Genomic DNA, 23,728 nt, shown 5'->3' with positions numbered 1-23,728 from the left:
GACCGTGAAGGAATGGCCCATATATTTCCAAGTCAGGATGGTGAGTGGCTTGGAAGGGAGCCTTCAGGTGGTGGTGTTCCCAGGTATCTGCTGCCCTTGTCCTTCTAGATGATAGAGGTCGTGGGTTTGGAAGGAACCTTGGTGAGTTGCTGCAATGCATCTTGTAGATGGTACACACTGCTGCTACTGTACAGCAGTGGTGGGGGGAGTGGATGTTTAAGCTGGCATCAGTCAAGTGAGCTGCTTTGTCCTGGATGGTGTTGAGCTTCTTGAGTGTTGTTGGAGCTGCACCCATCCAGACAAGTGGGGGAGTATTCCATCACACTCCTGCCTTGTGCCTTGTAGATGTTGGACAGGCTTTGGGGAGTCAGGAGGTGAGTTACTCACCGCAGGATTCCCAGCCTCTGACCTGCCCTGGTATTTATGTGGCTGAGTCCAGTTCAGTTTCTGGCCAATGATAATCCCCAGGATGTTGATAGTGGGGGATTCAATGAGGATAAGGCCATTGAATGGCATGGTGAGGTGGTGACATTCTTCCATGTTACAGATGGTCATCGCTTGGCATTTGTTACTTGTAAATGTTAGTTGCCACTTGTCAGCCAAGCCTGGATATTGTCCAGATCTTGCTGCGCTGGGACAGGAACTGCTTCAGTATCTGGAGAGTTGTGAATGGTTCTGAACATTGTGCAATCATCAGCGAATATCCTCACTCCTGACCTAATGATGGAAGGAAGGCCACCACAACCATCTTCCTTTGTGCCAGGCATGACTCCAACCAGCGGAGAGTTTTCTCCCCCGATTCCCATTGACATAACCGCATATAATCAGCAGAGTTGTTATAATTCAGTAAGAATGGCTGGTTGGAGGAAATGGATTGTAATGAAACTATCAACAACGTCGCGATTCCTTATTTCATTCTATCTTCAAATGTAACATTTTAAAATTAAATCCATAAACAATATATGCTGGAGACGACTCAGTCATTACTTGGGAAAAAATAAGAAAAAGCAAAGTTTATTTATTAGTCACAAGTAGGCTTGCATTAACACTGCAATGAAGTTACTGTGAGAATCCCCCAGTTGCCACACTCTGTCGCCTGTTCGGGTACACTGAGGGAGAATTTAGCATGGCCAATGCACCCTAACCAGCACGTCTTTCAGACTGTGGGAGGAAACCGGAGCACCCGGAGGAAACCCACGCAGACACGGGGAGAACGTGCAAATTCCACACAGACAGTGACCCAAGCTGGGCCCCTGGCGCTGTGAGGCAGCAGTGCTAACCACTGTGCCACCATGACGTGGGATAAAAGGCAAAATCTGTTCCAAAACACTGAGTGGAATAAACCGGAGGCCTCTTGCACCGTCTGACCCTATATTAAATTATAGAAAGTTGTGTCTTCCTTCAGCACTGTCCTCTTCAATTCGTAACTACCCCTGAATACATTGCAGACCCTGGGGGCGAATTTTCCCGTTCCGCCCGCCATGGGAATCGTAGTAGGCGGAGGGGCGGACCATGGAAAAGTCCGTTGACCTCTGGCGGGATTCTCTGGTCCTGGGGTCGAGCGCGGGCGGAAAATTCCACCCCCGGTGTCTGACCGGGGGTGGGTGTTCCACTTTGAACAGGAGTCTCATTGGGGCTTGCTTCCTCTAAAAACCTGACATTACACCTTGTGACAGCGAATGTAAGATAGCATTTGGACCCAAGCAAAGCCCCTCACCTGTGTTAATAACCTACACAACACGCCATTGTCATCTCTGACCATCTCCTCTGTCCCATTATTCTTTGCTGCATGTATGTACCTAGCCTCTTATTTATTTCCTTTCGTGTTTTGTTTCGAAATATAAAGGTTACCTTTTCTTTTCCTGTTACTGAGCTTTAATTATGACAATTACATATGATCCACTTGGCGGAAAGAAATGTTCTTTTATAAAAGCTGCGAGCTGACAGGGGAGCTTTGGGGGCACCGTACTCTATTGCCACCCAAAAATCTTCAAACAATTCTGTCTATGCCAACTTTAGGAGGGGACAGGCCAGGATTGGTGCTACAGCGTGGTTTGGAAGGGGATTCTCGCAGTCCGAGACCATATAAAGGTAGATCTCTATCCATCTATCTATTGCTCTGTCTCATCTTTCTGTGCATCTACCTGTCTTATCTGTTGACATTTGTTTAAGAGAGGAAGGGGGGTTATTCGTGGCCAGTTCTCCTAAATTGGTAGCATAGAATATCGCTGTTAAAAGAAGAGACATGTTTTCGAGGCTGGTTTTCTTGCACTCATTAAGACAAAAGCAAGAATACCAAATTTGAAATTGATGCTACAGGGGGAATGGGTGTTGGTTGGTTGGGCAAGTTGATGCTGATTGGCTGAAGTCTACGCACAAAACTAGAGGGCATAGGTTTAAGGTGAGAGGGGAGAGATACAAAAGTGTCCAGAGGGGCAATTTTTTCACACAGAGGGTGGTGAGTGTCTGGAACGAGCTGCCAGAGGTAGTAGTAGAGGCGGGTACAATTTTGTCTTTTAAAAAGCATTTAGACAGTTGCATGGGTAAGATGGGTATAGAGGGATACGGGCCAAATGAGGGCAATTGGGACTAGCATGGGTTAAAAAAAAGGGCGGCATGGACAAGTTGGGCCGAAGGGCCTGTTTCCATGCTGTAAACCTCGATGACTCTATTTATATGTAGGGGCCCATTCCCTACAAACGAAAGCTATCTGTTCAAGTCCCGCACCTTCCTTGAACGACCCGGGAGCTTGCGGAGTCTCGAGTTCCCTGCTGCACTCCCCAGGACAACTCCTCAAGCTTGTTCTGCATTTCAATTGGATCATGCCCCTGCATCCCAACTCCAATTTACCCAGCTCAGTTTCGTAACCCTGAATGCCCTGATCAAACAAGAGTCTCTCGATATCATAAAAGCAAAATACCGCAGGTGCTGGAGTCTGAAACAAAAACAGAAAATGCTGGAAAACCTCAGCGGGTCTGACAGGATCTGTGGGGGGAGAATCGAGCCAACGTTTTCAAATCTAGATGACTCTTCGTCAGAACCGAGAGCCTCTGAGTTCTGACGAACGATCATCCAGACTCGAAACGTTGGTTCGATTCTCTCCCCACAGATGCTGTCAGACCCGCTGAGATTTTCCAGCAAGGGTCCACCAATCACAGCCTTGAATTTTTCAATTTACCCCCTGCCTCGCCATCCTGACCTCAATAGTTTTTTGGGGAAGAGGGTCTCAGGCCCCCTCCCTCACTTTGTGCGAACAACTGCCTCCTGGTATCACCTCTGAATGGCCTGGCTTATATTTTAAGGTTCTATCTGTCCCCTTGTGGATTCACCTACCCCTCTCTCAACCCCCAACAGCACCCCACTCCCCGTCCCCCCACGGGGCCCTCTCCCCATTCAGGGGAAATTGTTTCTCTCTCTCAATCCTATCAACTCCTTCTCCATTGGGTCGCGCCCCAATCCTGGATACTCAGGAAATAGCCTAGTCCATGCTCCCTATCCTTGTAAATTTAACCCATTTAGTTCCGTATCAGTCCAGTGACCCGGTTGTTGAGATTAAAGCCATGATGTGGAGTTGTTGGCGTTGGACTGGGGTGCGGCACAGTAAGAAGTCTCACAACACCAGGTTAAAGTACCAACAGGTTTATTTGGAATCACGAGCTTTCGGAGCGCTGCTCCTTCATCAGGTGAGTGGAGAGGTGGGTTTCACAAACACGGCATATATAGACAGAGACAGAATGGCAAGGTAATGGTCGGGATGCGAGTATCCTGCAATTGTATCTTTGTCTGTATATACCATGTTTGTGAAACCTACCCCTCCACTCACCTGATGAAGGAGCAGTGCTCCGAAAGCTCGTGATTCCAAATAAACCTGTCGGACTTTAACCTGGTGTTGTGAGACTTCTTACTGTTGAGAATAAAGGCTTTAAATGCTGAAAGGGATTCTGAATGGAAGTGGTTTGGTTATGTCAGCATCATAAGGCTATCAGTAACAAGGTAGCATTGGTCAGTTTGTGAAATGAAGATCATGTCTCCATGATCACTGCACGCAACTATTCGCAAATTCTGCAACGAATTACAGAATTTTTCATGGAATACACTAAACGGCTCAGAGCGAGAATGATGGCCTTTTGAAAAAGCTATCCAATTAATCGCACTCCCTCTGCTTATCGCTCACAGCCTTGCAAATTCCTCCTTTTCAACTAACTATCCAATTCTCTCCTGAAGGTTGCTATTGAATCCGCTTCCAATGTCCATTCAGTCTCACAGCTCCCCCCCCAACCGCCCCCGCCACCTAGAAATATTCACCTCCACATTCCACCTGCACCTCTCCATCAGATTCTTTACATTCCATCTTAATTTGGCTAGAATGTCACAGTTTGGGGAAATTCCACCTTCCACTAGTGTCAGCTAAGGCCAAGCGTCAACATGTTCTTGGCTAATAACCCCACCTGGCTGCTAGGGGCAGCACGGTGGCACAGTGGTTAGCATTGCTGCCGCACAGCGCCAGGGACCCGGTTCGATTCCCGGCTTGGGCCACTGTCTGTGCGGAGTCTGCATGTTCTCTCCGTGTCTGCATGGGTTTCCTCCGGGTGCTCCGGTTTCCTCCCACAGTCTGAAAGACGTGCTGGTTAGGTGCATTGGCTGTGCTAAATTCTCCCTCTGTGTACCCGAACAGGAGTGTGGCGACTAGGGGATTTTCACAGTAACTTCATTGCAGTGTTAATGTAAACCTACTTGTGACACTAATAAATAAACTTTAACTTTACTTTATGTTTGGAAATAGTCCAGTTTGCCTTCAATGTCTCCACAGTTGGTTACTTAAGTTCCTGAGCTTATATCTTTCATGCTGCTACTGTGGGGTGCTAAACATTGTACATCGCAGTTCTTGAAGATCTAGACAGGTTAAGTGAGTGGGTGTAAAGTTTCCAGATGGGAGTATAATGTGGGCAGATGTGAGATGGCCCACTTTGTCAGGGAAAATCAAAAGGCAGAATTTGGAGAATGATTACAGTCCAGAGGGACCTGAACGTCCTTGTGTATGAGTCACAGGATGTTAGCCTGCAGGTACAGCAAGTGAGTAAAGAGGCAAATAGAATGTTGGCCTTTCTCACAATGGGTATATAGGTACACAGGCGGCACGGTGGCACAGTGGTTAGCACTGCTGCCTCACTGCGTCAGGGACCCAGGTTCGATTCCCGGCTCAGATCACTGTCTGTATGGAGTTTGCTTGTTCTCCCCGTGTCTGTGTGGGTTTCCTCCGGGTGCTCCGGTTTCCTCCCACAGTCCAAAGATGTGCGGATTAGGTGCTTTGGCCATGCTAAATTGCCCTGGGATGCGTAGGTTTAGCGGGGTAAATAGCGGGGCTACGGGAATAAGGCCTGGGTGGGATTGTTGTCAGTGCAGACTCGATGGGCCGAATGGACTCCTTCTGCACTGTATGGGATTCTATGATGAAGTAAGTCTGGCTACAACTGTACAGAGCATTGGTGAGACCGCACCTGGAATACTGTGTACAGTTTTGGTCTCCTTATATAAGGAGGCTTATACTTGCGTTGGAAAGAATGGGGAGGTGATGGCCTAGTGGTATTATCACCAGACTATTAATCCAAAAACCCAGCCAGTTCTGGGGACCCGGGTTCAAATCCCACCACAGCAGTTGGTGGAATTTGAACTCCATAAAAAATATCTGGAATTAAGAATCTACCATGAAACCATTGTCAATTGTCAGAAAAACCCATCTGGTTCACTAATGTCCTTTAGGGAAGGAAATCTGCTGTCCTTACCTGGTCTGGCCTTCAGGGCCACAGCAATGTGGTTGACTCTCAACAGCCCTCCAAGGGCAACTAGGGATGGGCAATAAATGCTGGCCAGCCAGCGATGCCCATGTCCCATGAATGAATTTTTAAAAATGTTCAGAGATGGTTTGGTGGACTGATTCCTGGCTAAAGGGCAGTCTAAGGAGCAAAGGTTGAGCAGATTGGCCCATGCCCACTGGAGTTTAGAAGGCGATTTTACTGACAGAGTTTCTGAGGGGGCTTGACGGTGACACAGTGGTTAGCACTGCTGCCTCACATCCCCAGGGTTCAACTCTGACCTCAGGTGACTGTCAGTGTGGAGTTTGCACATTCTCCCCGTGTCTGCGTGGGTTTCCTCCGGGTGCTCCGGTTTCCTCCCACAGTTCAGGTTAGGTGGATTGCTGATGCTAAATTGCCCCTTAGTGTCAGGGGGATTGGGAGCGTAACTACGTGGGGTTATGGAGATAGGGCCTGGGTGGGATTGTTGTCAATGAGCCGAATCCTCGATCAACCTAATATACCACCCCCAACAAAGCCTTTTTACCTTTTGAGTGGCACTTTATCGAAATCCCGGTACACCACACCTTTAGCCACCCTACTAGTTGTATTCTCAAAAATCTTGACTAAAAGTTGTGAAAGACGGTTTCCCTTTCATAAAACCATGTTAATTTTATTTAACTGTGTGCTGATTTTCTCAGTGTATTGTTGAACCTGACTCAATTGGAGATTCCAGCATTTTCCTGGTTGCTGATGTCAGGCTAATTGGCCTGTAGTTACCTGTACTCTCTCTCCATTCTTCAATCGCAGTGTTACATGAGTTAACTTCCTATCCACTAATTTGTCTCTCCTACTGCAGGGACAGATACATTATACTTCTTCATTGTCACTGCCATTTCCTCATTCCCCATGATAATTGTACCTGCTTTACTCTCGAAAGGGACCAACATTGGCTTTAGCTACTCTCTTCCTTTTTATTTCGCTCAGTTGGCTGGACGGCTGGTTTGTGATGCGGGGCAACGCCAACAGCGCAGCTCCAATTCCCGTACCGACTGAGGTTATTCATGAAGATGCCACCTTCTCGACCTTGTGTGGTGATCCTCAGGTTAAATCACCACCTGTCAGCCTCTCTCCCCCCACCCCCCGTGCACCAAAGGGGAAAGCAGCCAATGGTCATCTGGGGCTATGGCGACTTTACTTTTACCTTACAAACTTGTAAAACATTTTCCAATCAATTTTCTAATTTTGTGTTTGTTTACCCTCATACTCTATTTTCTTTGTCTCTTTCTCAATTCTTTTGGTCCTCCTTTGCTAGTTTTTGCATCTCTCCTTACCACTATTCACCGCCATGTCTAACCGGTCACAAATCAGTCATTGACTCCACATTGGGCCCTATTGGGGTGGCACAGTGGTTAGCACAGCTGTCTCACAGTGCCAGGGACCCGGTTCGATTCCCGGCCTTGGGTCACTGTCTGTGTGGAGTTTGCACGTTCTCCCCATGTCTGCGGGGGTTTCCTCCGGGTGCTCCGGTTTCCTCCCACACTCCAAAGATGTGCAGGCCAGGTGGACTGGCCATGCTAAATTGACCCGAGTGTCAGGACGATTAGCAGGGTAAATCGTGAGGATACGGGTAGGACCTGGGGATTGTTGTTGGTGCAGACTCGATGGGCTGAATGAGATTCTATGAAGTGGATGATCCATCTCGGCCTCCTCCATTGGTCCCCAGCATCTCAGATGTCAGTCTTCAGCCAAATCAATTCACTCCGCATGATATCAGGAAACAGCTGAAGGCACTGGATACTGCAAAGGCAATGGGCCTTGATAACATTCCGTCAATAGCACTGAAGACTTGTGCTCCAGAACTTGTCGCTCCCCTAGCCAAGCTCTTCCAGTACAGTTACAACACTGGTATCTACCTGACAATGTGGAAAATTGCCCAGGTATGTCCTGTACACAAAAAGAAGTCTCACAACACCAGGTTAAAGTCCAACAGGTTTATTTGGTAGCACAAGCTTTCAGAGTCTCGCTCCTTCTTCAGGTGAGTGAAGAGTTGTGTTCACAAACAGGGCATATATAGACACAGACTCAGTTTACAAGGTAATGGTTGGAATGCGAGTCTTTACAGGTACAGACAATGTGAGTGGAGAGAGAGTTAAGCACAGGTTAAAGAGGTGTGAATTGTCTCCAGACAGGACAATTAGTGAGATTTTGCAAGCCCAGGCAAGTCGTGGGGGTTACAGATAGTGTGACATGAACCCAAGGTCCCGGTTGAGGCCGAAAGCAGGACAAATCCAACCCGGCCAATTACCGCCCAATCAGTCTACTCTCCATCATCAGTAAAGTGACGGAAGGGGTCATCAACAGTGTTATCAAGCAGCACCTGCTCAGCAATAAGCTGCTCAGTGACGCCCAGTTTGGGTTTCGCCAGAGTCACTCAGCTCCTGATCTCATTACAGCCTTGGTTCAAACATGGACAAAAGACAACGTGTGGCATCAAGGAACCCTAGCGAAACTGGAATCAATGGGAATCAGGGGGAAACTCTCCACTGGTTGGAGTCATACCTGGCACATAGGAAGATGGTTGTGGTTGTGGAGGGTCAGTCATCTCAGCTCCAGAACATCTCTGCAGGAGTCCCTCAGGGTAGTGTCCAAGGCCCAACAATCTTCAGCTGCTTCATCAATGACCTTCCCTCCGTCATAAAGTCGGAAGTGGGGAAGTTCACTGATGATTGCACAATGTTCAGCACCATTCGCGACTCCTCAGATACTGAAGCAGCCCATGTTCAAATGCAGCAAGACCTGGACAATACCCAGGCTTGGGCTGACAAGTGGCAAATAATATTCGTGCCACACAAGTGCCAGGCAATGACCATCTCCAACAGTAGAGAATCCAACCATCTCCTCTTGACATTCAATGGCATTACCATCGCTGAAACCCCCACTATTAACGTTCTGGAGGTGTCCAGACACTGAACTGGACCCAGCCATATAAATACTGTGGTTACAAGAGCAGGTCAGAGGCTGGGAATCCTGCGGTGAGTAACTCACCTCCTGACCCAAACGCAAACCAGCCTCCCATCCATTGACTCTGTCTACACTTCCCGCTGCCTCGGCAAAGCAGCCAGCATAATTAAGGATCCCACGCACCCCGGACATTCTCTCTTCCACCTTCTTCCGTTGGGAAAAAGATACAAAAGTCTGAGGTCACGTACCAACCGACTCAAGAACAGCTTCTTCCCTGCTGCCGTCAGACTTTTGAATGGACCTACCTTGCATTAAGTTGAGCTTTCTCTACACTCTAGCTATGACTGTAACACTACATTCTGCACCCTCTCGTTTCCTTCTCTATGAACGGTATGTTTTGTCTGTATAGCGCGCAAGAAACAATACTTTTCACCGTACGCTAATACATGTGACAACAATAAATCAAATCAAAAGACTCCCCAAAGCCTGTCCACCATCTACAAGGTACAAGTCAGGAGTGTGATGGAATACTCCCCACTTGCCTGGATGGGTGCAGCTCCAACACTCAAGAAGCTCAACACCATCCAGGACAAAGCAGCCCGTTTGATTGGCACCACATCCACAAATATTCCACTCCCGTCACCACAGGCGCTCAGTAGCAGCGGTGTGTACTACCAACAAGATGCACTGCAGCAACTCACCAAAGATCCTTAGACAGCACCTTCCAAACCCACGACCACTTCCAACTAGAAGGACAAAGGCAGCAGATACATGGGAACACCACCACCTGCAAGTTCCCCTCTAAGCCTCTCACCATCCTGACTTGGAAATATATCACCGTTCCTTCGCAGTCGCTGGGTCAAAATCCTGGGATTCTCTCCCTAACGGCATTGTGGGTCAACCCACAGAACATGGCCTGCAGCGATTCAAGAAGGCAGCTCACCACCACCTTCTCAAGGGCAACTAGGGATGGGCAATAAATGCTGGCCAGCCAGTGACGCCCATGTCCCACGAATGAATAGAAAGAAAGATACAACATCTGAGCACCCACAACTCTCGGAGGGAGAGGATCCCAAAGACACGGTGGCACAGTGGTTCGCGCTGCTGCCTCACAGCGCCAGAGGCCCGGGTTCAATTCCAACCTCGAGTGACTGTGTGGAGTTTGCACATTCTCCCCGTGTCTGCGTGGGTTTCCTCAGGGTGCTCCAGTTTCCTCCCACACTCCAAAGATGCGCGTGTTAGGTGGATTGGCCATAGTAAATTGCCCTTTCGTGTCAGCGGGACTAGCTGGGGTAACTAAGTGGGGTTACAGGGATAGGGCCTGGGTGGGATTGTGGCCGGTGCAGGCTCAATGGGCCAAATGGCCTCCTTCTGCACTGTAGGGATTCTATTCCATGACAATCAACCCACGACCGAAGAATTTTCACCTCATCTCAGTCCAAAATGGTTGACCCCCTGCACGGGTCTGGCCAGGTTTGACCTTCAGGATGCGTTCGGCTGCCGCTGACAACTGCATACACGTCTTCACTCGAATATTAATTCAACCGGCTCCCCTTTCCCTCTCCTGTTTCCTTAACCTGTTCCTCGCCTTGGGAAGCGTGCAGCGTGCAAGGTGATCGAATCTGAGCCCTTTCCGGAGGACGGGTGACGCGAAGGTGGCAGAAAGCAAAACCCCGAAGAATTGTGGAATAGCAGCGATACTTTAATCATAGTCAGCATGTTGCTATTAGGAATGTTAATTAAAGGCTGGCCCCGGGGACTAGAATTTCACAATATTGATGTTTGCTCTGTGAACAATCTTCTGGGACTTGAGCAAAAAGAAATTTGTAGATTTATAAAAAAGCAGCTACTGGAAAAAGAACATAATGTTTGACAGGTGGTGTATAAAAAAGAAAATAGTGAAATTTGTGCAGGTCCGCAGGGAGAATGTTTTTTTTTCTCGCTATCTGTGGAAAATTAACGGTAAGTTGCAGAGCTTTGGAAAAGGAAATGTCTTTCTCGAGGCAACTGAAGTCACCAAGAGTTTTAACTTGTGTGGTGAGAAACTGCAACAAAGAGTTGAATTCCGTGAAAGCCTCCCCCTCACCCAGCCCCCTCCGCCTCTTAACACCCCATAGGCCATTCAGCCCATCACATCCATGCTGGCTCTTTGAAAGTGCAATTAGTCCCAGTCACCGTGCTCTATCCTCCTAATCCTGCAGCAATTCTTCCAATCAGCTATCTACCGAATTCGCTTCTGAAAATTGGCCTTGGATCTGCTTCCCCCGCCCTTTCAGGCAGCACCGCTCACATCACAACAACACTGACGGAAGTGAGGAGGAATTCTTTCTCTCAGAAGGTCATTAATCTGCGGAATTCTCTTCCCCAGAGAACAGTGCAGGCTGAGTCATTGAATGGTGCAGTGGCAACGTTACTAGGCCAGTGTTCCGGGCTAATGCCCCGGGGACATGGGTTCAAATCCCACTGCAGCTGGTGGAATTTAAATTCAGTTAATAAATCTGGAATTATAAAGCTTGTCTTTTTTTATTCATTCAAGGGATGTGGGCCAGCATTTTGGTCCCTAAAGGACATCAGTGGCGGTGGCGGCACAGCGGTTAGCACTGCTGCCTCACAGCGCCAGGGTCCCGGGGCGGCACGGTGACACAGCGGTTAGCACTGCTGCCTCACAGCGCCAGGGTCCCGGGGCGGCACGGTGACACAGCGGTTAGCACTGCTGCCTCACAGCGCCAGGGACCTGGGGCGGCACGGTGGCACAGTGGTTAGCACTGCTGCCTCACAGCGCCAGGGACCCGGGGCAGCACGGTGGCACAGTGGTTAGCACTGCTGCCTCACAGCGCCAGGGACCCGGGGCGGCACGGTGGCACAGTGGTTAGCACTGCTGCCTCACAGCGCCAGGGACCCGGGGCAGCACGGTGGCACAGTGGTTAGCACTGCTGCCTCACAGCGCCAGGGACCCGGGTTCAATTCTGGCGTCGGGCGACTGTCTATGCGGAGTTTGCACATTCTCCCCATGTCTGAGTGGGTTTCCTCCGGGTGCTCCGGTTTCCTCCCACACTCCGAAGACGTGCAGGTTAGGGGGAGGGAATTGGCCATGGAAAATTGCCCCTCAGTATCCAAAGATGTGTAGGTTATGTGGATTGGTGAACCTGGTGGGTTTTTACAACAATCGACAATGGTTTGATGGTTGTCATTAGACTTTTAATTCCCGATTTTAATGGGATTCAAATTTCTGACGTGGTGAGATTTGAACCCGGCTCCCTGGAACATTACCCTGGCTCTCCGAATTACTAGTCCAGCGAGGATATAGAATCATAGAATCCCTACAGTGCAGAAGGAGGCCATTCGGCCCATCAAACCTGCGCCGACCACAATCCCAGCCTGGCCGTATTCCCGTAACCCCACCATATTTACCCTAGCTAGTCCCCCTGACACTAGGGTTCAATTTTAGCGTGGCCAATCAACTTAACCTGCACATCTTTCGGACTGTGGGAGGAAACCGGAGCACCCGGAGGAAACCCACGCAGACACGGGGAGAACGTGCAGACTCCGCACAGACAGTGATCCGAAGCCGGGAATTGAACCCGGGTCCCTGGTGCCGTGAGGCGGCAGTGCTAACCCACTGTGCCACCGCGCCGCCCCTACGCCACTGTCTCCCCTCAGCTAGTCTCAGTAATGCTGACCATAAAACTATCCTGGATTGTTGTAAAATCACATCTGGTTCACTCATGTTCTTTTGGGGGAGGAAATCTGCCGTCCTTATCTGGGAGGTTGGGGCGGGGGGGGGGTGGATTTTCCCATCCCGCCCGCTACGGGAATCATACCGAGTGGGAGCGGGATTTTCCGGTTTTGGGGCGAATAGTCACAGCAATGTGGTTGACTCTTAAATGGCCTCAGCAAACCGCTCAGTTCAAGGGCAGTTAAGGATGGGCAACAAATGCTGGCCCAGCCGGCGACGCCCAGGAAAGGATAACGAAAATGAGTCATGGCCACAGAAACGGGGAAAGGCTGCTGATGGCAGTTTCTGTGGCTATGACTCATCTTCCATTCTCTCCCCTCCAGTATAAATATCTCCCACTTTCTCTGCCTTTCAGCTTTGACAAAGGGTCATCTCGACTTGAAACGTCAGCTCTTTTCTCTCCTTACAGATGCTGCCAGACCCGCTGAGATTTTCCAGCGTTTTCCCTTTTGATTTCATATTTAAAGGATTCCTGCCTCATTCTTCACCACATTACGCTCCATCTGCCATCTTGTTGTCCACTAACCCTGTCTACACCTCTCTGTGTGTGTGATGTGGAGATGCCGGCGTTGGACTGGGGTAAACACAGTAAGAAGTCTAACAACACCAGAGCTCCCACCCACCTGACGAAGGAGCAGCGCTCCGAAAGCTTGTGTGGCTTTTGCTACCAAATAAACCTGTTGGACTTTAACCTGGTGTTGTTAAGCTTCTTACTCGCTGGAGTTTAGAAGATGAGAGGGGATCTGATCGAGGTATATAAAAATTCTCAAAGGGATTGATAAAGTAAATGTAGACCAAATGTTTCCTCCTGTGGGGCAATCTCGAACAAGAGGTCACAGGTACAGGTTGAGAGGCGGTAGATTTAAAACTGAGATGAGGAGGAACTAATTCCCGCAGAGGGTGGTGAATTTGTGGAACTCGCTGCCCCATCGCGCGGTGGAGTCTGAATCATTGAATGGTTTCAAGAAGTGATGTGGAGATGCCGGTGTTGGACTGGGGTGGGGCACCATAAGAAGTCTCACAACACCAGGTTAAAGTCCAACAGGGTTATTTGGTAGCACGAGCTTTCGGAGCGCCGCTCCTTCATCAGGTGAGTGCAGGATTTCATTCACAAACAGGCCATATTTGCCCGAAAGCTCGTGCTACCAAATAAACCTGTTAGACTTTAACCCGGTGTTGTGAGACTACTTACTGTTTCAAGAAGGAGATAGACACATTTCTGATTTTAAAAAAAGGGATGAGGGGATATGGGGAACAGGTGGGGAGGTGGATTGGAGACCAGGGAGAGATCAGCTATGATCTGATTGAGTGGCGGAGCAGGCTCCAAGGACTGAACTTGCCGACTTCTGCTCCTAATTCCCGCGTTCCTAACTCTTGCCAACCCTGTCTCCAAATGATTGGTTGCCACAGTGGTGTCAGTAGACACTCTGCTAAATAAATGCAGGTAGTTGTTGGAAGGGCACGAAAGCTAAAATCCTTCCCCTGTCAGGTGGAACCTCCACCGGAGATCCACTGAACACCGAGGTTTCTCTGCAAGAAGACGCCAAAGTCTGAGGGGGATTTTACCCTTTTATTTGCATTTGGGCTGGAGCATGTGGCCTTAATCTGTCAAATTTCTGCTGGATTTATTTAATCTAAAGCAATTGTTTTCATTTGCCAGTCATTCCCATAGCAACTGCCGATTGGAAAATTACATTTTGCTCTTGTCTTTCTCGGAATTTACAAAATTGCTTGTCAATCACGGTGCAACAACCCCCGCCACCCCCCCCCCCCCCCCACCCCCACCCCCCCCTCCATTCCCCACTCTCCCCCGAGCTCTCCCGGAAATGAATCCTGCACTGTAATACTAAGGTGAAGTCAGACTCTCGGGTAACATGTGTCATGTGTGTGCAGAATGTTTGCTGCATCTTAGCAATCCGGTCCATTTATTAAGTGGTGATCGAAGTCTAAACTGTGATTGTTGTGGGCAGGTGAGGAAGGACCCTCCCCGCGCCCCCCCACCCCCTCTCCCACCCCCCCCCCACCCCCCACCCGGGGAAGGGGGGGGGGGCACATCCTGGACTCTCCAATCAGCAGGAAAGCCTTTCCTTCACTGCAGCCTGTCACCCCTCACATTCAACCACATCTCGAGACCAATAGAGGACTGAAACCGAAGGTGTTCTTCTGTGACGTTAACACAAACCATCGAGTTGGTGCAGGCTCGATGGGCCGAAGGGCCTTTTCCGCACTGTATGACTCTGTGACTCTACAAGTTCGACAGGCTGGAGGAGGGCCGCACCGGCTGCTGCAGTGAGTCTTTATGTTATTCACTCGCGTCACTGGTCAGGCCAGCATTCATTGCCCATCCCTTGGACTGAGTGGTTTGCTCGGCCATTTCTGAGGGCAGTTAATAGAAGTTCTAGAATCCCGACAGTGCAGAAGGGGCAGCTCGGTGGCACAGTGGTTAGCACTGCTGCCTCACAGCACCAGGGATCCAGGCTTAATCCTGGCCTCGGGTGGCTGTATGGAGTTTGCATGTTTTAAAAGGGCGGCATGGACAAGTTGGGCCGAAGGGCCTGTTTCCATGCTGTAAACCTCTGTGGCCATTCGGCCATCGAGACTGCACCGACTCTCTGAGGGATTATTTTACCCTGGCCTACCCTACCCCTGTAATCCCACACTTTTACCATGGCTAATCCCCTTAACCTGCACATCTTTGGACACGAAGGGGCAATTTAGCATGACCAATCCATCTAACCTGCACATCTTTGGACACTAAGGGACAGTTTAGCATAGCCAATCCACCTAACCTGCACATCTTTGGACACCATGGGGCAATTTAGCATGACCAATTCACCGAACCTGCACATCTTTGGACACCATGGGGCAATTTAGCATGGCCAATCCACCTAACCTGCACTTCTTTGGACACCATGGGGCAATTTAGCATGACCAATTCACCGAACCTGCACATCGTTTAAACACTAAGGGGCAATTTAGCATAGCCAATCCACCTAACCTGCACTTCTTTGGACTGTGGGAGGAAACCGAAGCACCCGGAGGAAACCCACGCAGACACGGGGAGAATGTGCAGCCCCCACACAGACAGTGACCTAAGCCAGGAATCGAACCCGGGAGCCTGGCGCTGTGAGGCAGCAGTATTAACCACTGTGCCACCATGCCGCCCCCATTGCCCGGATCTGCAGTCACATTGTAGGCCAGACCAGGGAAGGACGGCAGATTTAAAAGTAAAAAAGTAAAGTTTATTCATTAGTCACAAGTAAGGCTTACATTAACACTGCAATGAAGTTACTGTGAAATTCCCCAGTCCGACGACGCCTGTTCGGGTCAATGCACCCTAACCAGCACTTCTTTCAGACTGTGGGAGGAAACAGGAGCACCCGGAGGAAACCCACGCAGACACAGGGAGAATGTGCAAACTCCACACAGAGAGTGACCCAAGCCGGGACTCGAATCCAGGTCCCTGGTGCTGTGAGGCAGCAGTGCTAACCGCTGTGCCACCGTGCCGCCCTAAAGGACATTAATGAACCAGATGGTTTTTTTTACAGCAACCAGTGATATCGGTTGTAGTTTTAAATTCCAGATAGATAATTCGTATCAATTGAATTTCAGTTCCATCATCTGCTATGGTGGGTTTTGATCGCATGTCCCCCCCAGAGTTTTAGCCTGAGGCTTTCTGATTACTAGTCCTGTGACATTAGCACTGCGCCATCATCTCTCCTTGATTATTGCTGGAGACTCTTCCTTCCCCCATTTCTCTCCCTTATGTTCTGTAAATAAGGCGTTTGATGAAGGAAGTGGTCGTGTCGTGATAATGTTATTGGTGTAACTCTGCACCAATCATCTGGGACTGAGTTCAAATCCCATCATGGACGCTGGGGCAATTTAAATTCAGTTAATTAAATCTGGTGTGAAAAAGCTTGGTGACAACTGAATTGTCAAGGTCGACACACCCATCTTGTGAAGAAGCGCTTGTTGCCTTTTCCCCTGAATGGCCTGCCTCCCGCACTCTCCCACCAGCGGGAAAATCTTTCCTTCGCTCTACCCCTGTCAAATCCTTTCCAGAGTCTAAAATCCTCAATCGGATCACGCTTAACCTCTCTTCAGTCCCCTTCCGCATCCCTCCCTGTAACCGATTACCATCATTGAACTCTCTTAAACCCCAAAAGCAGCAAGTTTTCTCCCCACAATCCCTAGGGTCATGAAGGTTAAGGAATGATCTAATCAAAGTGTTTAAAATAACTTGATCGGGTCCATGGAATCATAGAGTCACTACAGTTTATTTAAGCTTATTAGTCACAAGTAGGCTTACATTCACACTGCAATGAAGTTACTGTGAGAATCCCCTAGTCGCCACACTCCGGCGCCTGTTCAGGTACACTGAGGGAGAATTTAGCACGGCCAATGCACCAAACCAGCACGTCTTTCAGACTGTGGGAGGAAACTGGAGCACCCGGAGGAAACCCACACAGACACGAGGAGAATGTGCAAACTCCACACAGACAGTGACCCAAGCTGGGAATCGAACCCGGGTCCCTGGCGCTGTGAGGCAGCAGAGCTAATTACTGTGCCACAGTACCGCCATTAGTGCAGAAGGTGGCCATTCGACCCATCGAATCTGCACTGACTCTCCATTTTTTTTACCCAGGCCCATTGCCCACAACCCCACGTACTTACCCCGCTGCTCCCCCTAACCTGCACATCTTTGGAAACTAAGGGGCAGTTTGACATGGCCAACCCACCTAACCTCATCGAATCCCTATCCGCAGCGTACATCTCCCAACTCCTGACCTTTCCGAGAGAGCCGGCCAAGGTCACTGAGGAAGCAGTTGAGGGTAGAGTGAGTGGAGGACACCACCTCGAGGCAGTCCCGAGGCTCGGAGCATTCGTACCGGCAGCCGCCGCGTCTTTGCCATGTTGGGAGACGGGTTAACACGCTCTCAGTTTCAAATTTAGTAAGTTTACAATTTGAAATCCCTTGAATTTGTCAAAAAGACAACCTTTTGTAAATCAGACCGGCCTTTATCGATTGTATAATCTATCCCTTCAGCTGGAGCTGCAGTGCTATTGATTTTACTCTCAACCGCGTTGTCTTTGCACACTGCACGTCTGCCTTTGGTTTGGGATTAACATATTTTCATGGGCAGAATGCAGAATGTCAGGTTAGAACGCGGGGCTGTTCTGCAGTCCGAGGACAGCCAGGAACCCGTCAGAAAGGGACACAAGTCCTCGCTCCTCAGACTAACGACATTTACTGATAACCTGGTTGTCTAGTTCAGCCAGCAGTGTAGCACATTACCCATCTGGAATATTTCATCTTTGCTTCACTTGTGGATCCGCGAACTGGAATTCTGTGCACAGTTCTGCTCCCCATATTACATTTTTTAAAAAAGCAATAGTGAGGCACTGGAGATTGAGGATTTACAAGGCCGACACGATAAACGAGAGGTTATGTGGAGCGGGAGAGGCTTAACAGGCCGGGGCTCATTAGAGAAAACTATCGAGAGGCAAACCAATAGAGATCGTTAGAATTATGAAGGGGTAGAAATAGGTTCCTCAGACAGCGCCTTTCAAACCCACAATCGCTACCATCTACACGGACAAGGGCGGCAGATACCTGGGAACACCCCACCCAATGTAGCCCAATCCATCACGCAAACCAGCCTCCCATCCATTGACTCTGTCTACACTTCCCGCTGCCTCGGAAAAGCAGCCAGTATAATTAAGGACCCCCACGCACCCCGGACATTCTCTCTTCCACCTTCTTCCGTCGGGAAAAAGGTACAAAAGTCTGAGGTCACGTACCAACCGACTCAAGAGCAGCTTCTTCCCTGCTGCTGTCAGACTTTTGAATGGACCTATCTCGCACTAAGTTGATCTTTCTCTACACCCTAACTATGACTGTAACACTACATTCTGCACTCTCTCCTTTCCTTCTCTATGAATGATATGCTTTGTCTGTATAGCGCGCAAGAAACAATACTTTTCACTGTATGTTAATACATGTGACAATAATAAATCAAATCATATCAAACCATCTGGAAGTTCCCCTCCAAGCCACTCACCATCCTGACTTGGAAATATATCACCGTTCCTTCACTGTCGCTGGGTCAAAACCCTGGAGCTCCCTCCCTAAAAGCATTGTGGGTGTTACAGGCAGCTCACCTCCACCTTCTCAAGGGCAATTAGCAATGGACAATAAATGCTGGTCTAGCCAGCGACACCCGCAAAGTACCTTTAGTGCTCTGTCTGCTTTCACTACTTGGGGACGCTGTTTAGTGAGTTGGTAACAGTTGATGGAAGGGAGTGACGGTTGGGGGGGGTGGGTGAACGTGTGGGTGAGTTGCGATGGACTGTACGTTGCTGCAGTGTTAGGGTCACAGCTCCACACCCACTGCCTCCTCACTCTCACACACCCCTGCTGCTCATGTCGCCACTTCCAACACTTCTGATAGGATGGAGTCTGCCTGAGATAACAGTTGGCAAAACTTTTTGTTCCTTCAAAGGAGTGATCATTTTCACTATCTTGATGTCACAAAACATGATTAACTCAATGTTTCCATGGAAACACGCCTAAAAACCAGCTTTGTAGCAGAATAGAGATTGGCCAATGTGTGTCAGGGGAGCGTTATTGAACAGGATTCGACCAATCCCCATCGGAGATTTATCGATTGATAATGCAGCTGTGATGCATCTTGGGATTTTTATTATGTTAAAGGAGCTCAGTATGTGTGTCTGTGTGTGTGTGTGTGTGTGTGTGTGTGTCTGTGTGTGTATGTGTGTGAGTGTGTGTGAGTGTGTGTGTGAGTGTGTGTGTCTGTGAGAGTGAGTGTGTGAGTGTGTGTGAGTGTGTGTGTGAGTGTGTGTGTCTGTGAGAGTGAGTGTGTGTGTGAGAGTGTGTGTGTGAGTGTGTGAGTGTGTGTGTGTGAGAGTGTGTGTGAGTGTGTGTGTGAGTGTGTGTGTCTGTGAGAGTGAGTGTGTGTGTGAGAGTGTGTGTGTGTGTGAGAGTGTGTGCATGTGTGTGTGTGAGTGTGTGTGTCTGTGAGAGTGAGTGTGTGTGTGAGAGTGTGTGTGTGTGTGTGAGTGTGTGTGTGTGTGTGCATGTGTGTGTGTGAGTGTGTGTGTCTGTGAGAGTGTGTGTGTGTGTGTGAGAGTGTGTGTGTGAGAGTGTGTGTGAGTGAGTGTGTGTGTGAGTGTGTGTGTGTGTGTGTGTGCATGTGTGTGTGTGAGTGTGTGTGTGTCTGTGAGAGTGAGTGTGTGTGTGTGAGAGTGTGTGTGTGAGTGTGTGTGTGTGTGTGTGTGTGAGTGTGTGTGTCTGTGAGAGTGTGTGTGTGTGTGTGAGTGTGTGTGTCTGTGAGAGTGTGTGTGTGTGTGAGAGTGTGTGTGTGTGTGAGTGTGTGTGTGAGTGTGTGTGTGTGTGCATGTGTGTGTGTGAGTGTGTGTGTCTGTGTGAGTGTGCGTGTGTGTGTGCGTGTGTGTGCGTGTGTGTGTGAGTGAGTGTATGAGTGCGCGTGTGTGAGTGCGCGTGTGTGAGTGCGTGTGTGTGTGTGTGTGTGAGTGTGTGAGTGAGTGTGTGAGTGTGCGTGTGTGTGTGCGTGTGTGTGTGAGTGAGTGTATGAGTGTGTGGGTGTGTGAGTGCGCGTGTGTGAGTGCGTGTGTGTGGGTGCGTGTGTATGTGTGTGAGTGTGAGTGTGCGCGTGTGTGAGTGCGCGTGTGTGTGTGTGTGTGTGTGAGTGCGCGTGTGTGAGTGTGAGTGCGCGTGAGTGTGTGTGTGTGTGACTGCGTGTGTGAGTGCGAGTGAACAAAGAACAAAGAACAGTACAGCACAGGAAACAGGCCCTTCGGCCCTCCAAGCCTGTGCCGCTCCTTGGTCCAACTAGACCAATCGTTTGTATCCCTCCATTCCCAGGCTGCTCATGTGACTATCCAGGTAAGTCTTAAACGATGTCAGCGTGCCTGCCTCCACCACCCTACTTGGCAGCGCATTCCAAGCCCCCACCACCCTCTGTGTAAAAAACATCCCTCTGATATCTGAGTTATACTTCGCCCCTCTCACCTTGAGCCTGTGACCCCTCGTGATCGTCACCTCCGACCTGGGAAAAAGCTTCCCACTGTTCACCCTATCTATACCCTTCATAATCTTGTACACCTCTATTAGATCTCCCCTCGTTCTCCGTCTTTCCAGGGAGAACAACCCCAGTTTACCCAATCTCTCCTCATAGCTAAGACCCTCCATACCAGGCAACATCCTGGTAAACCTTCTCTGCACTCTCTCTAACGCCTCCACGTCCTTCTGGTAGTGCGGCGACCAGAACTGGACGCAGTACTCCAAATGTGGCCTAACCAGCGTTCTATACAGCTGCATCATCAGACTCCAGCTTTTATACTCTATACCCCATCCTATAAAGGCAAGCATACCATATGCCTTCTTCACCACCTTCTCCACCTGTGTTGCCACCTTCAAGGATTTGTGGACTTGCACACCTAGGTCCCTCTGTGTTTCTATACTCCTGATGACTCTGCCATTTATTGTATAACTCCTCCTTACATTATTTCTTCCAAAATGCATCACTTCGCATTTATCCGGATTAAACTCCATCTGCCACCTCTCCGCCCAATTTTCCAGCCTATCTATATCCTGCTGTATTGCCCGACAATGCTCTTCGCTATCCGCAAGTCCAGCCATCTTCGTGTCATCCGCAAACTTGCTGATTACACCAGTTACACCTTCTTCCAAATCATTTATATATACCACAAATAGCAGAGGCCCCAGTACAGAGCCCTGCGGAACACCACTGGTCACAGACCTCCAGCCGGAAAAAGACCCTTCGACCACTACCCTCTGTCTCCTATGGCCAAGCCAGTTCTCCACCCATCGAGCCACTTCTCCTTGTATCCCATGAGCCTTAACCTTCTTAACCAACCTGCCATGTGGGACTTTGTCAAATGCCTTACTGAAATCCATATAGACAACATCCACGGCCCTTCCTTCATCAACCGTTTTTGTCACTTCCTCAAAAAACTCCACCAAATTTGTACAGCACGACCTCCCTCTTACAAAACCATGCTGTCTGTCACTAATGAGATTGTTCCGTTCTAAATGCACATACATCCTGTCTCTAAGAATCCTCTCCAACAACTTCCCTACCACGGACGTCAAGCTCACCGGCCTATAATTTCCTGGGGTATCCCTGCTACCCTTCTTAAACAACGGGACCACATTCACTATCCTCCAATCCTCAGGGACCTCACCCGTGCCCAAAGAAGCGACAAAAATTTCCGTCAGAGGCCCAGCAATTTCATCTCTCGTCTCCCTGAGCAGTCGAGGATAGATGCCATCAGGCCCTGGGGCTTTGTCAGTTTTAGTGTTCCCTAAAAAACCTAACACTTCCTCTCTTGTAATGGAGATTTTCTCTAACGGGTCAACACCTCCCTCCGAGACACTCCCGGTTAACACGCCCCTCTCCTTCGTGAATACCGATGCAAAGTATTCATTTAGAGTTTGTGTGTGAGAATGTGTGTGTGAGAATGTGTGTGTGTGTGCGTGGTGTGTGTGAGAGTGCGTGTGTATGTGTGTGAGTGCGTGTGTGTGTGTGACTGCGTGTGAGTGTGTGTGTGTGAGTGTGCATGTATGTGTGAGTGCGCGTGTGAGTGCATGTGAGAGTGTGTGTGTGTGTGAGTGCGTGTGTGAGTGCACGTGTATGAATGCGCGTGTGAGTGTGTGTGAGTGTGAGTGCGCGTGTGTGTGTGAGTGCGCGTGTGTGTGTGAGTGCGCGTGTGAGTGTGCGTGTGTGTGTGTGAATGTGTGTGTGGTGTGTGTGGTGTGTGACTGCGTGTGTGAGTGCAAGTGTGTGAGTGCGAGTGTGTGTGTGTGAGAATGTGTGTGTGTGTGTGAGTGCGTGTGTGAGTGCATGTGTGAGTGTGAGTGCGAGTGAGAGTGTATGAGTGCGTGTGAGTGTGTGTTAGTGTGTATGTGTGTGTCTGTGTATGTGCGTGAGTGTGTGTGAGTGTGAGAGTATGTGTGTGTGAGTGTGAGAGTGTGTGTGACTGTGTGTGCGTCAGTGTGTTAGTGTGTGTGAGTGTGTGTTAGTGTGTGTGTGTGAGTATGCGTGTGTGGGTGTGTGTGTGTGCGTGAGTGTGCGTGTGAGTATGTGTGTGAGTGTGTGTCATTGTGTGTGTGCATGTGCATGCGTGTGAGTGTGTGTGTGTCATTGTGTGTGTGTGAGTGTGTGTGTTAGTGTGCGAGTGTGTGTGCGTGTGTGAGTGTGTGTGTGCAAGTGTGTTTGTGTGTGCGAGTATGCGTGTGTGTGCAAGTGTGTGTGCGTTTGTGCGTGTGTGTATATGTGTGTGTGTGAGTGTATGTGCTTGTGGGTGTGCGTGCATGTGTTAGTGTGTGTGTTAGTGTGTGTGTGTGTGAGTATGCGTGTGTGTGTGTGCGTGCGTGTGTGTGTGTGAGGGTGCGAGGTGTGCGTGTATGTGTGTGTGTGTCGTGTGTGTGCATGTGTGTGTGTCGTGTGTGTGTGTGAATGTGTGTGTTAGTGTGTGAGTGTGTGTGTGTGTGTGTGTTAGTGTGTGTGTGTGTTAGTGTGTGAGTGTGTGTTAGTGTGTGTGTGTGTGTGCAAGTGTGTTTGTGTGTGCGAGTATGTGTGTGTGTGCGAGTGTGTGTGTGTGTATATGTGTGTGTGTGAGTGTATGTATGTGCTTGTGGGTGTGCGTGCATGTGTGAGTGTGTGTGAGAGTGTGTGTGTGTGGTGTGTGCGTGCTGTGTGTGTATGTGTGTGTGTATGTGCGTGCGGGTGTGTGATGTGTGTGTGTGAGTATGTATGTGTGTGAGTGTGTGTATGTGCGTGCGGGTGTGGGTGTGGGTGTGAGTGTGTGTTTGTGCGTGTGTGCGTGCTATGTGTGTGTGTGTGCGCTGTGTGTGTGTGAGTGCGTGTGTGAGTGCAAGTGTGTGAGTGCGTGTGTGAGTGCGCGTGTGTGAGTGCACGTGTGTGTGTGTGTGAGAATGTGTGTGTGTGGTGTATGTGTGAGTGTGTGTGTGAGTGCAAGTGTGTGTGTGTGTGGTGTATGTGTGAGTGTGTGTGTGAGTGCAAGTGTGTGAGTGCAAGTGTGTATGTGTGTGAGAGAGAGTGTGTGTGTGTGAGAATGTGTGTGTGTGTGCGTTGTGTGTGTGCGTGGTGAGCGGGTGAGTGCGTGTGTGTGTGTGTGTGAGAGAGTGCGAGTGTGTGAGTGCGAG

At 49.5% G+C, this 23,728-nt stretch overlaps 1 protein-coding gene across 4 annotated transcripts in view; it reads left to right on the top strand.

The window, feature by feature from the left end:
- The window catches only part of znf521 (zinc finger protein 521), a 474,497-nt gene that overhangs the window by 208,540 nt on the left and 242,229 nt on the right, over positions 1 to 23,728 (top strand). For 2 of the 4 annotated variants that reach the window (XM_078215600.1, XM_078215599.1), the window contains exon 5: positions 2,020 to 2,091. The exons of the other annotated variants lie outside the window; for them this stretch is intronic. In XM_078215600.1, the coding sequence (XP_078071726.1) occupies positions 2,020 to 2,091 (72 nt within the window). The remainder of the gene's footprint in view (positions 1 to 2,019; positions 2,092 to 23,728) is intronic. 4 annotated transcript variants of the gene reach the window in all.

This window comes from Mustelus asterias, chromosome 7 (genome assembly GCF_964213995.1).
Source record: "Mustelus asterias chromosome 7, sMusAst1.hap1.1, whole genome shotgun sequence".
Lineage (NCBI taxonomy): Eukaryota > Metazoa > Chordata > Chondrichthyes > Carcharhiniformes > Triakidae > Mustelus > Mustelus asterias.
The sequence above is the reverse complement of the archived record's forward strand: the minus strand, read 5'-3'. Positions and strand labels throughout refer to the sequence as shown.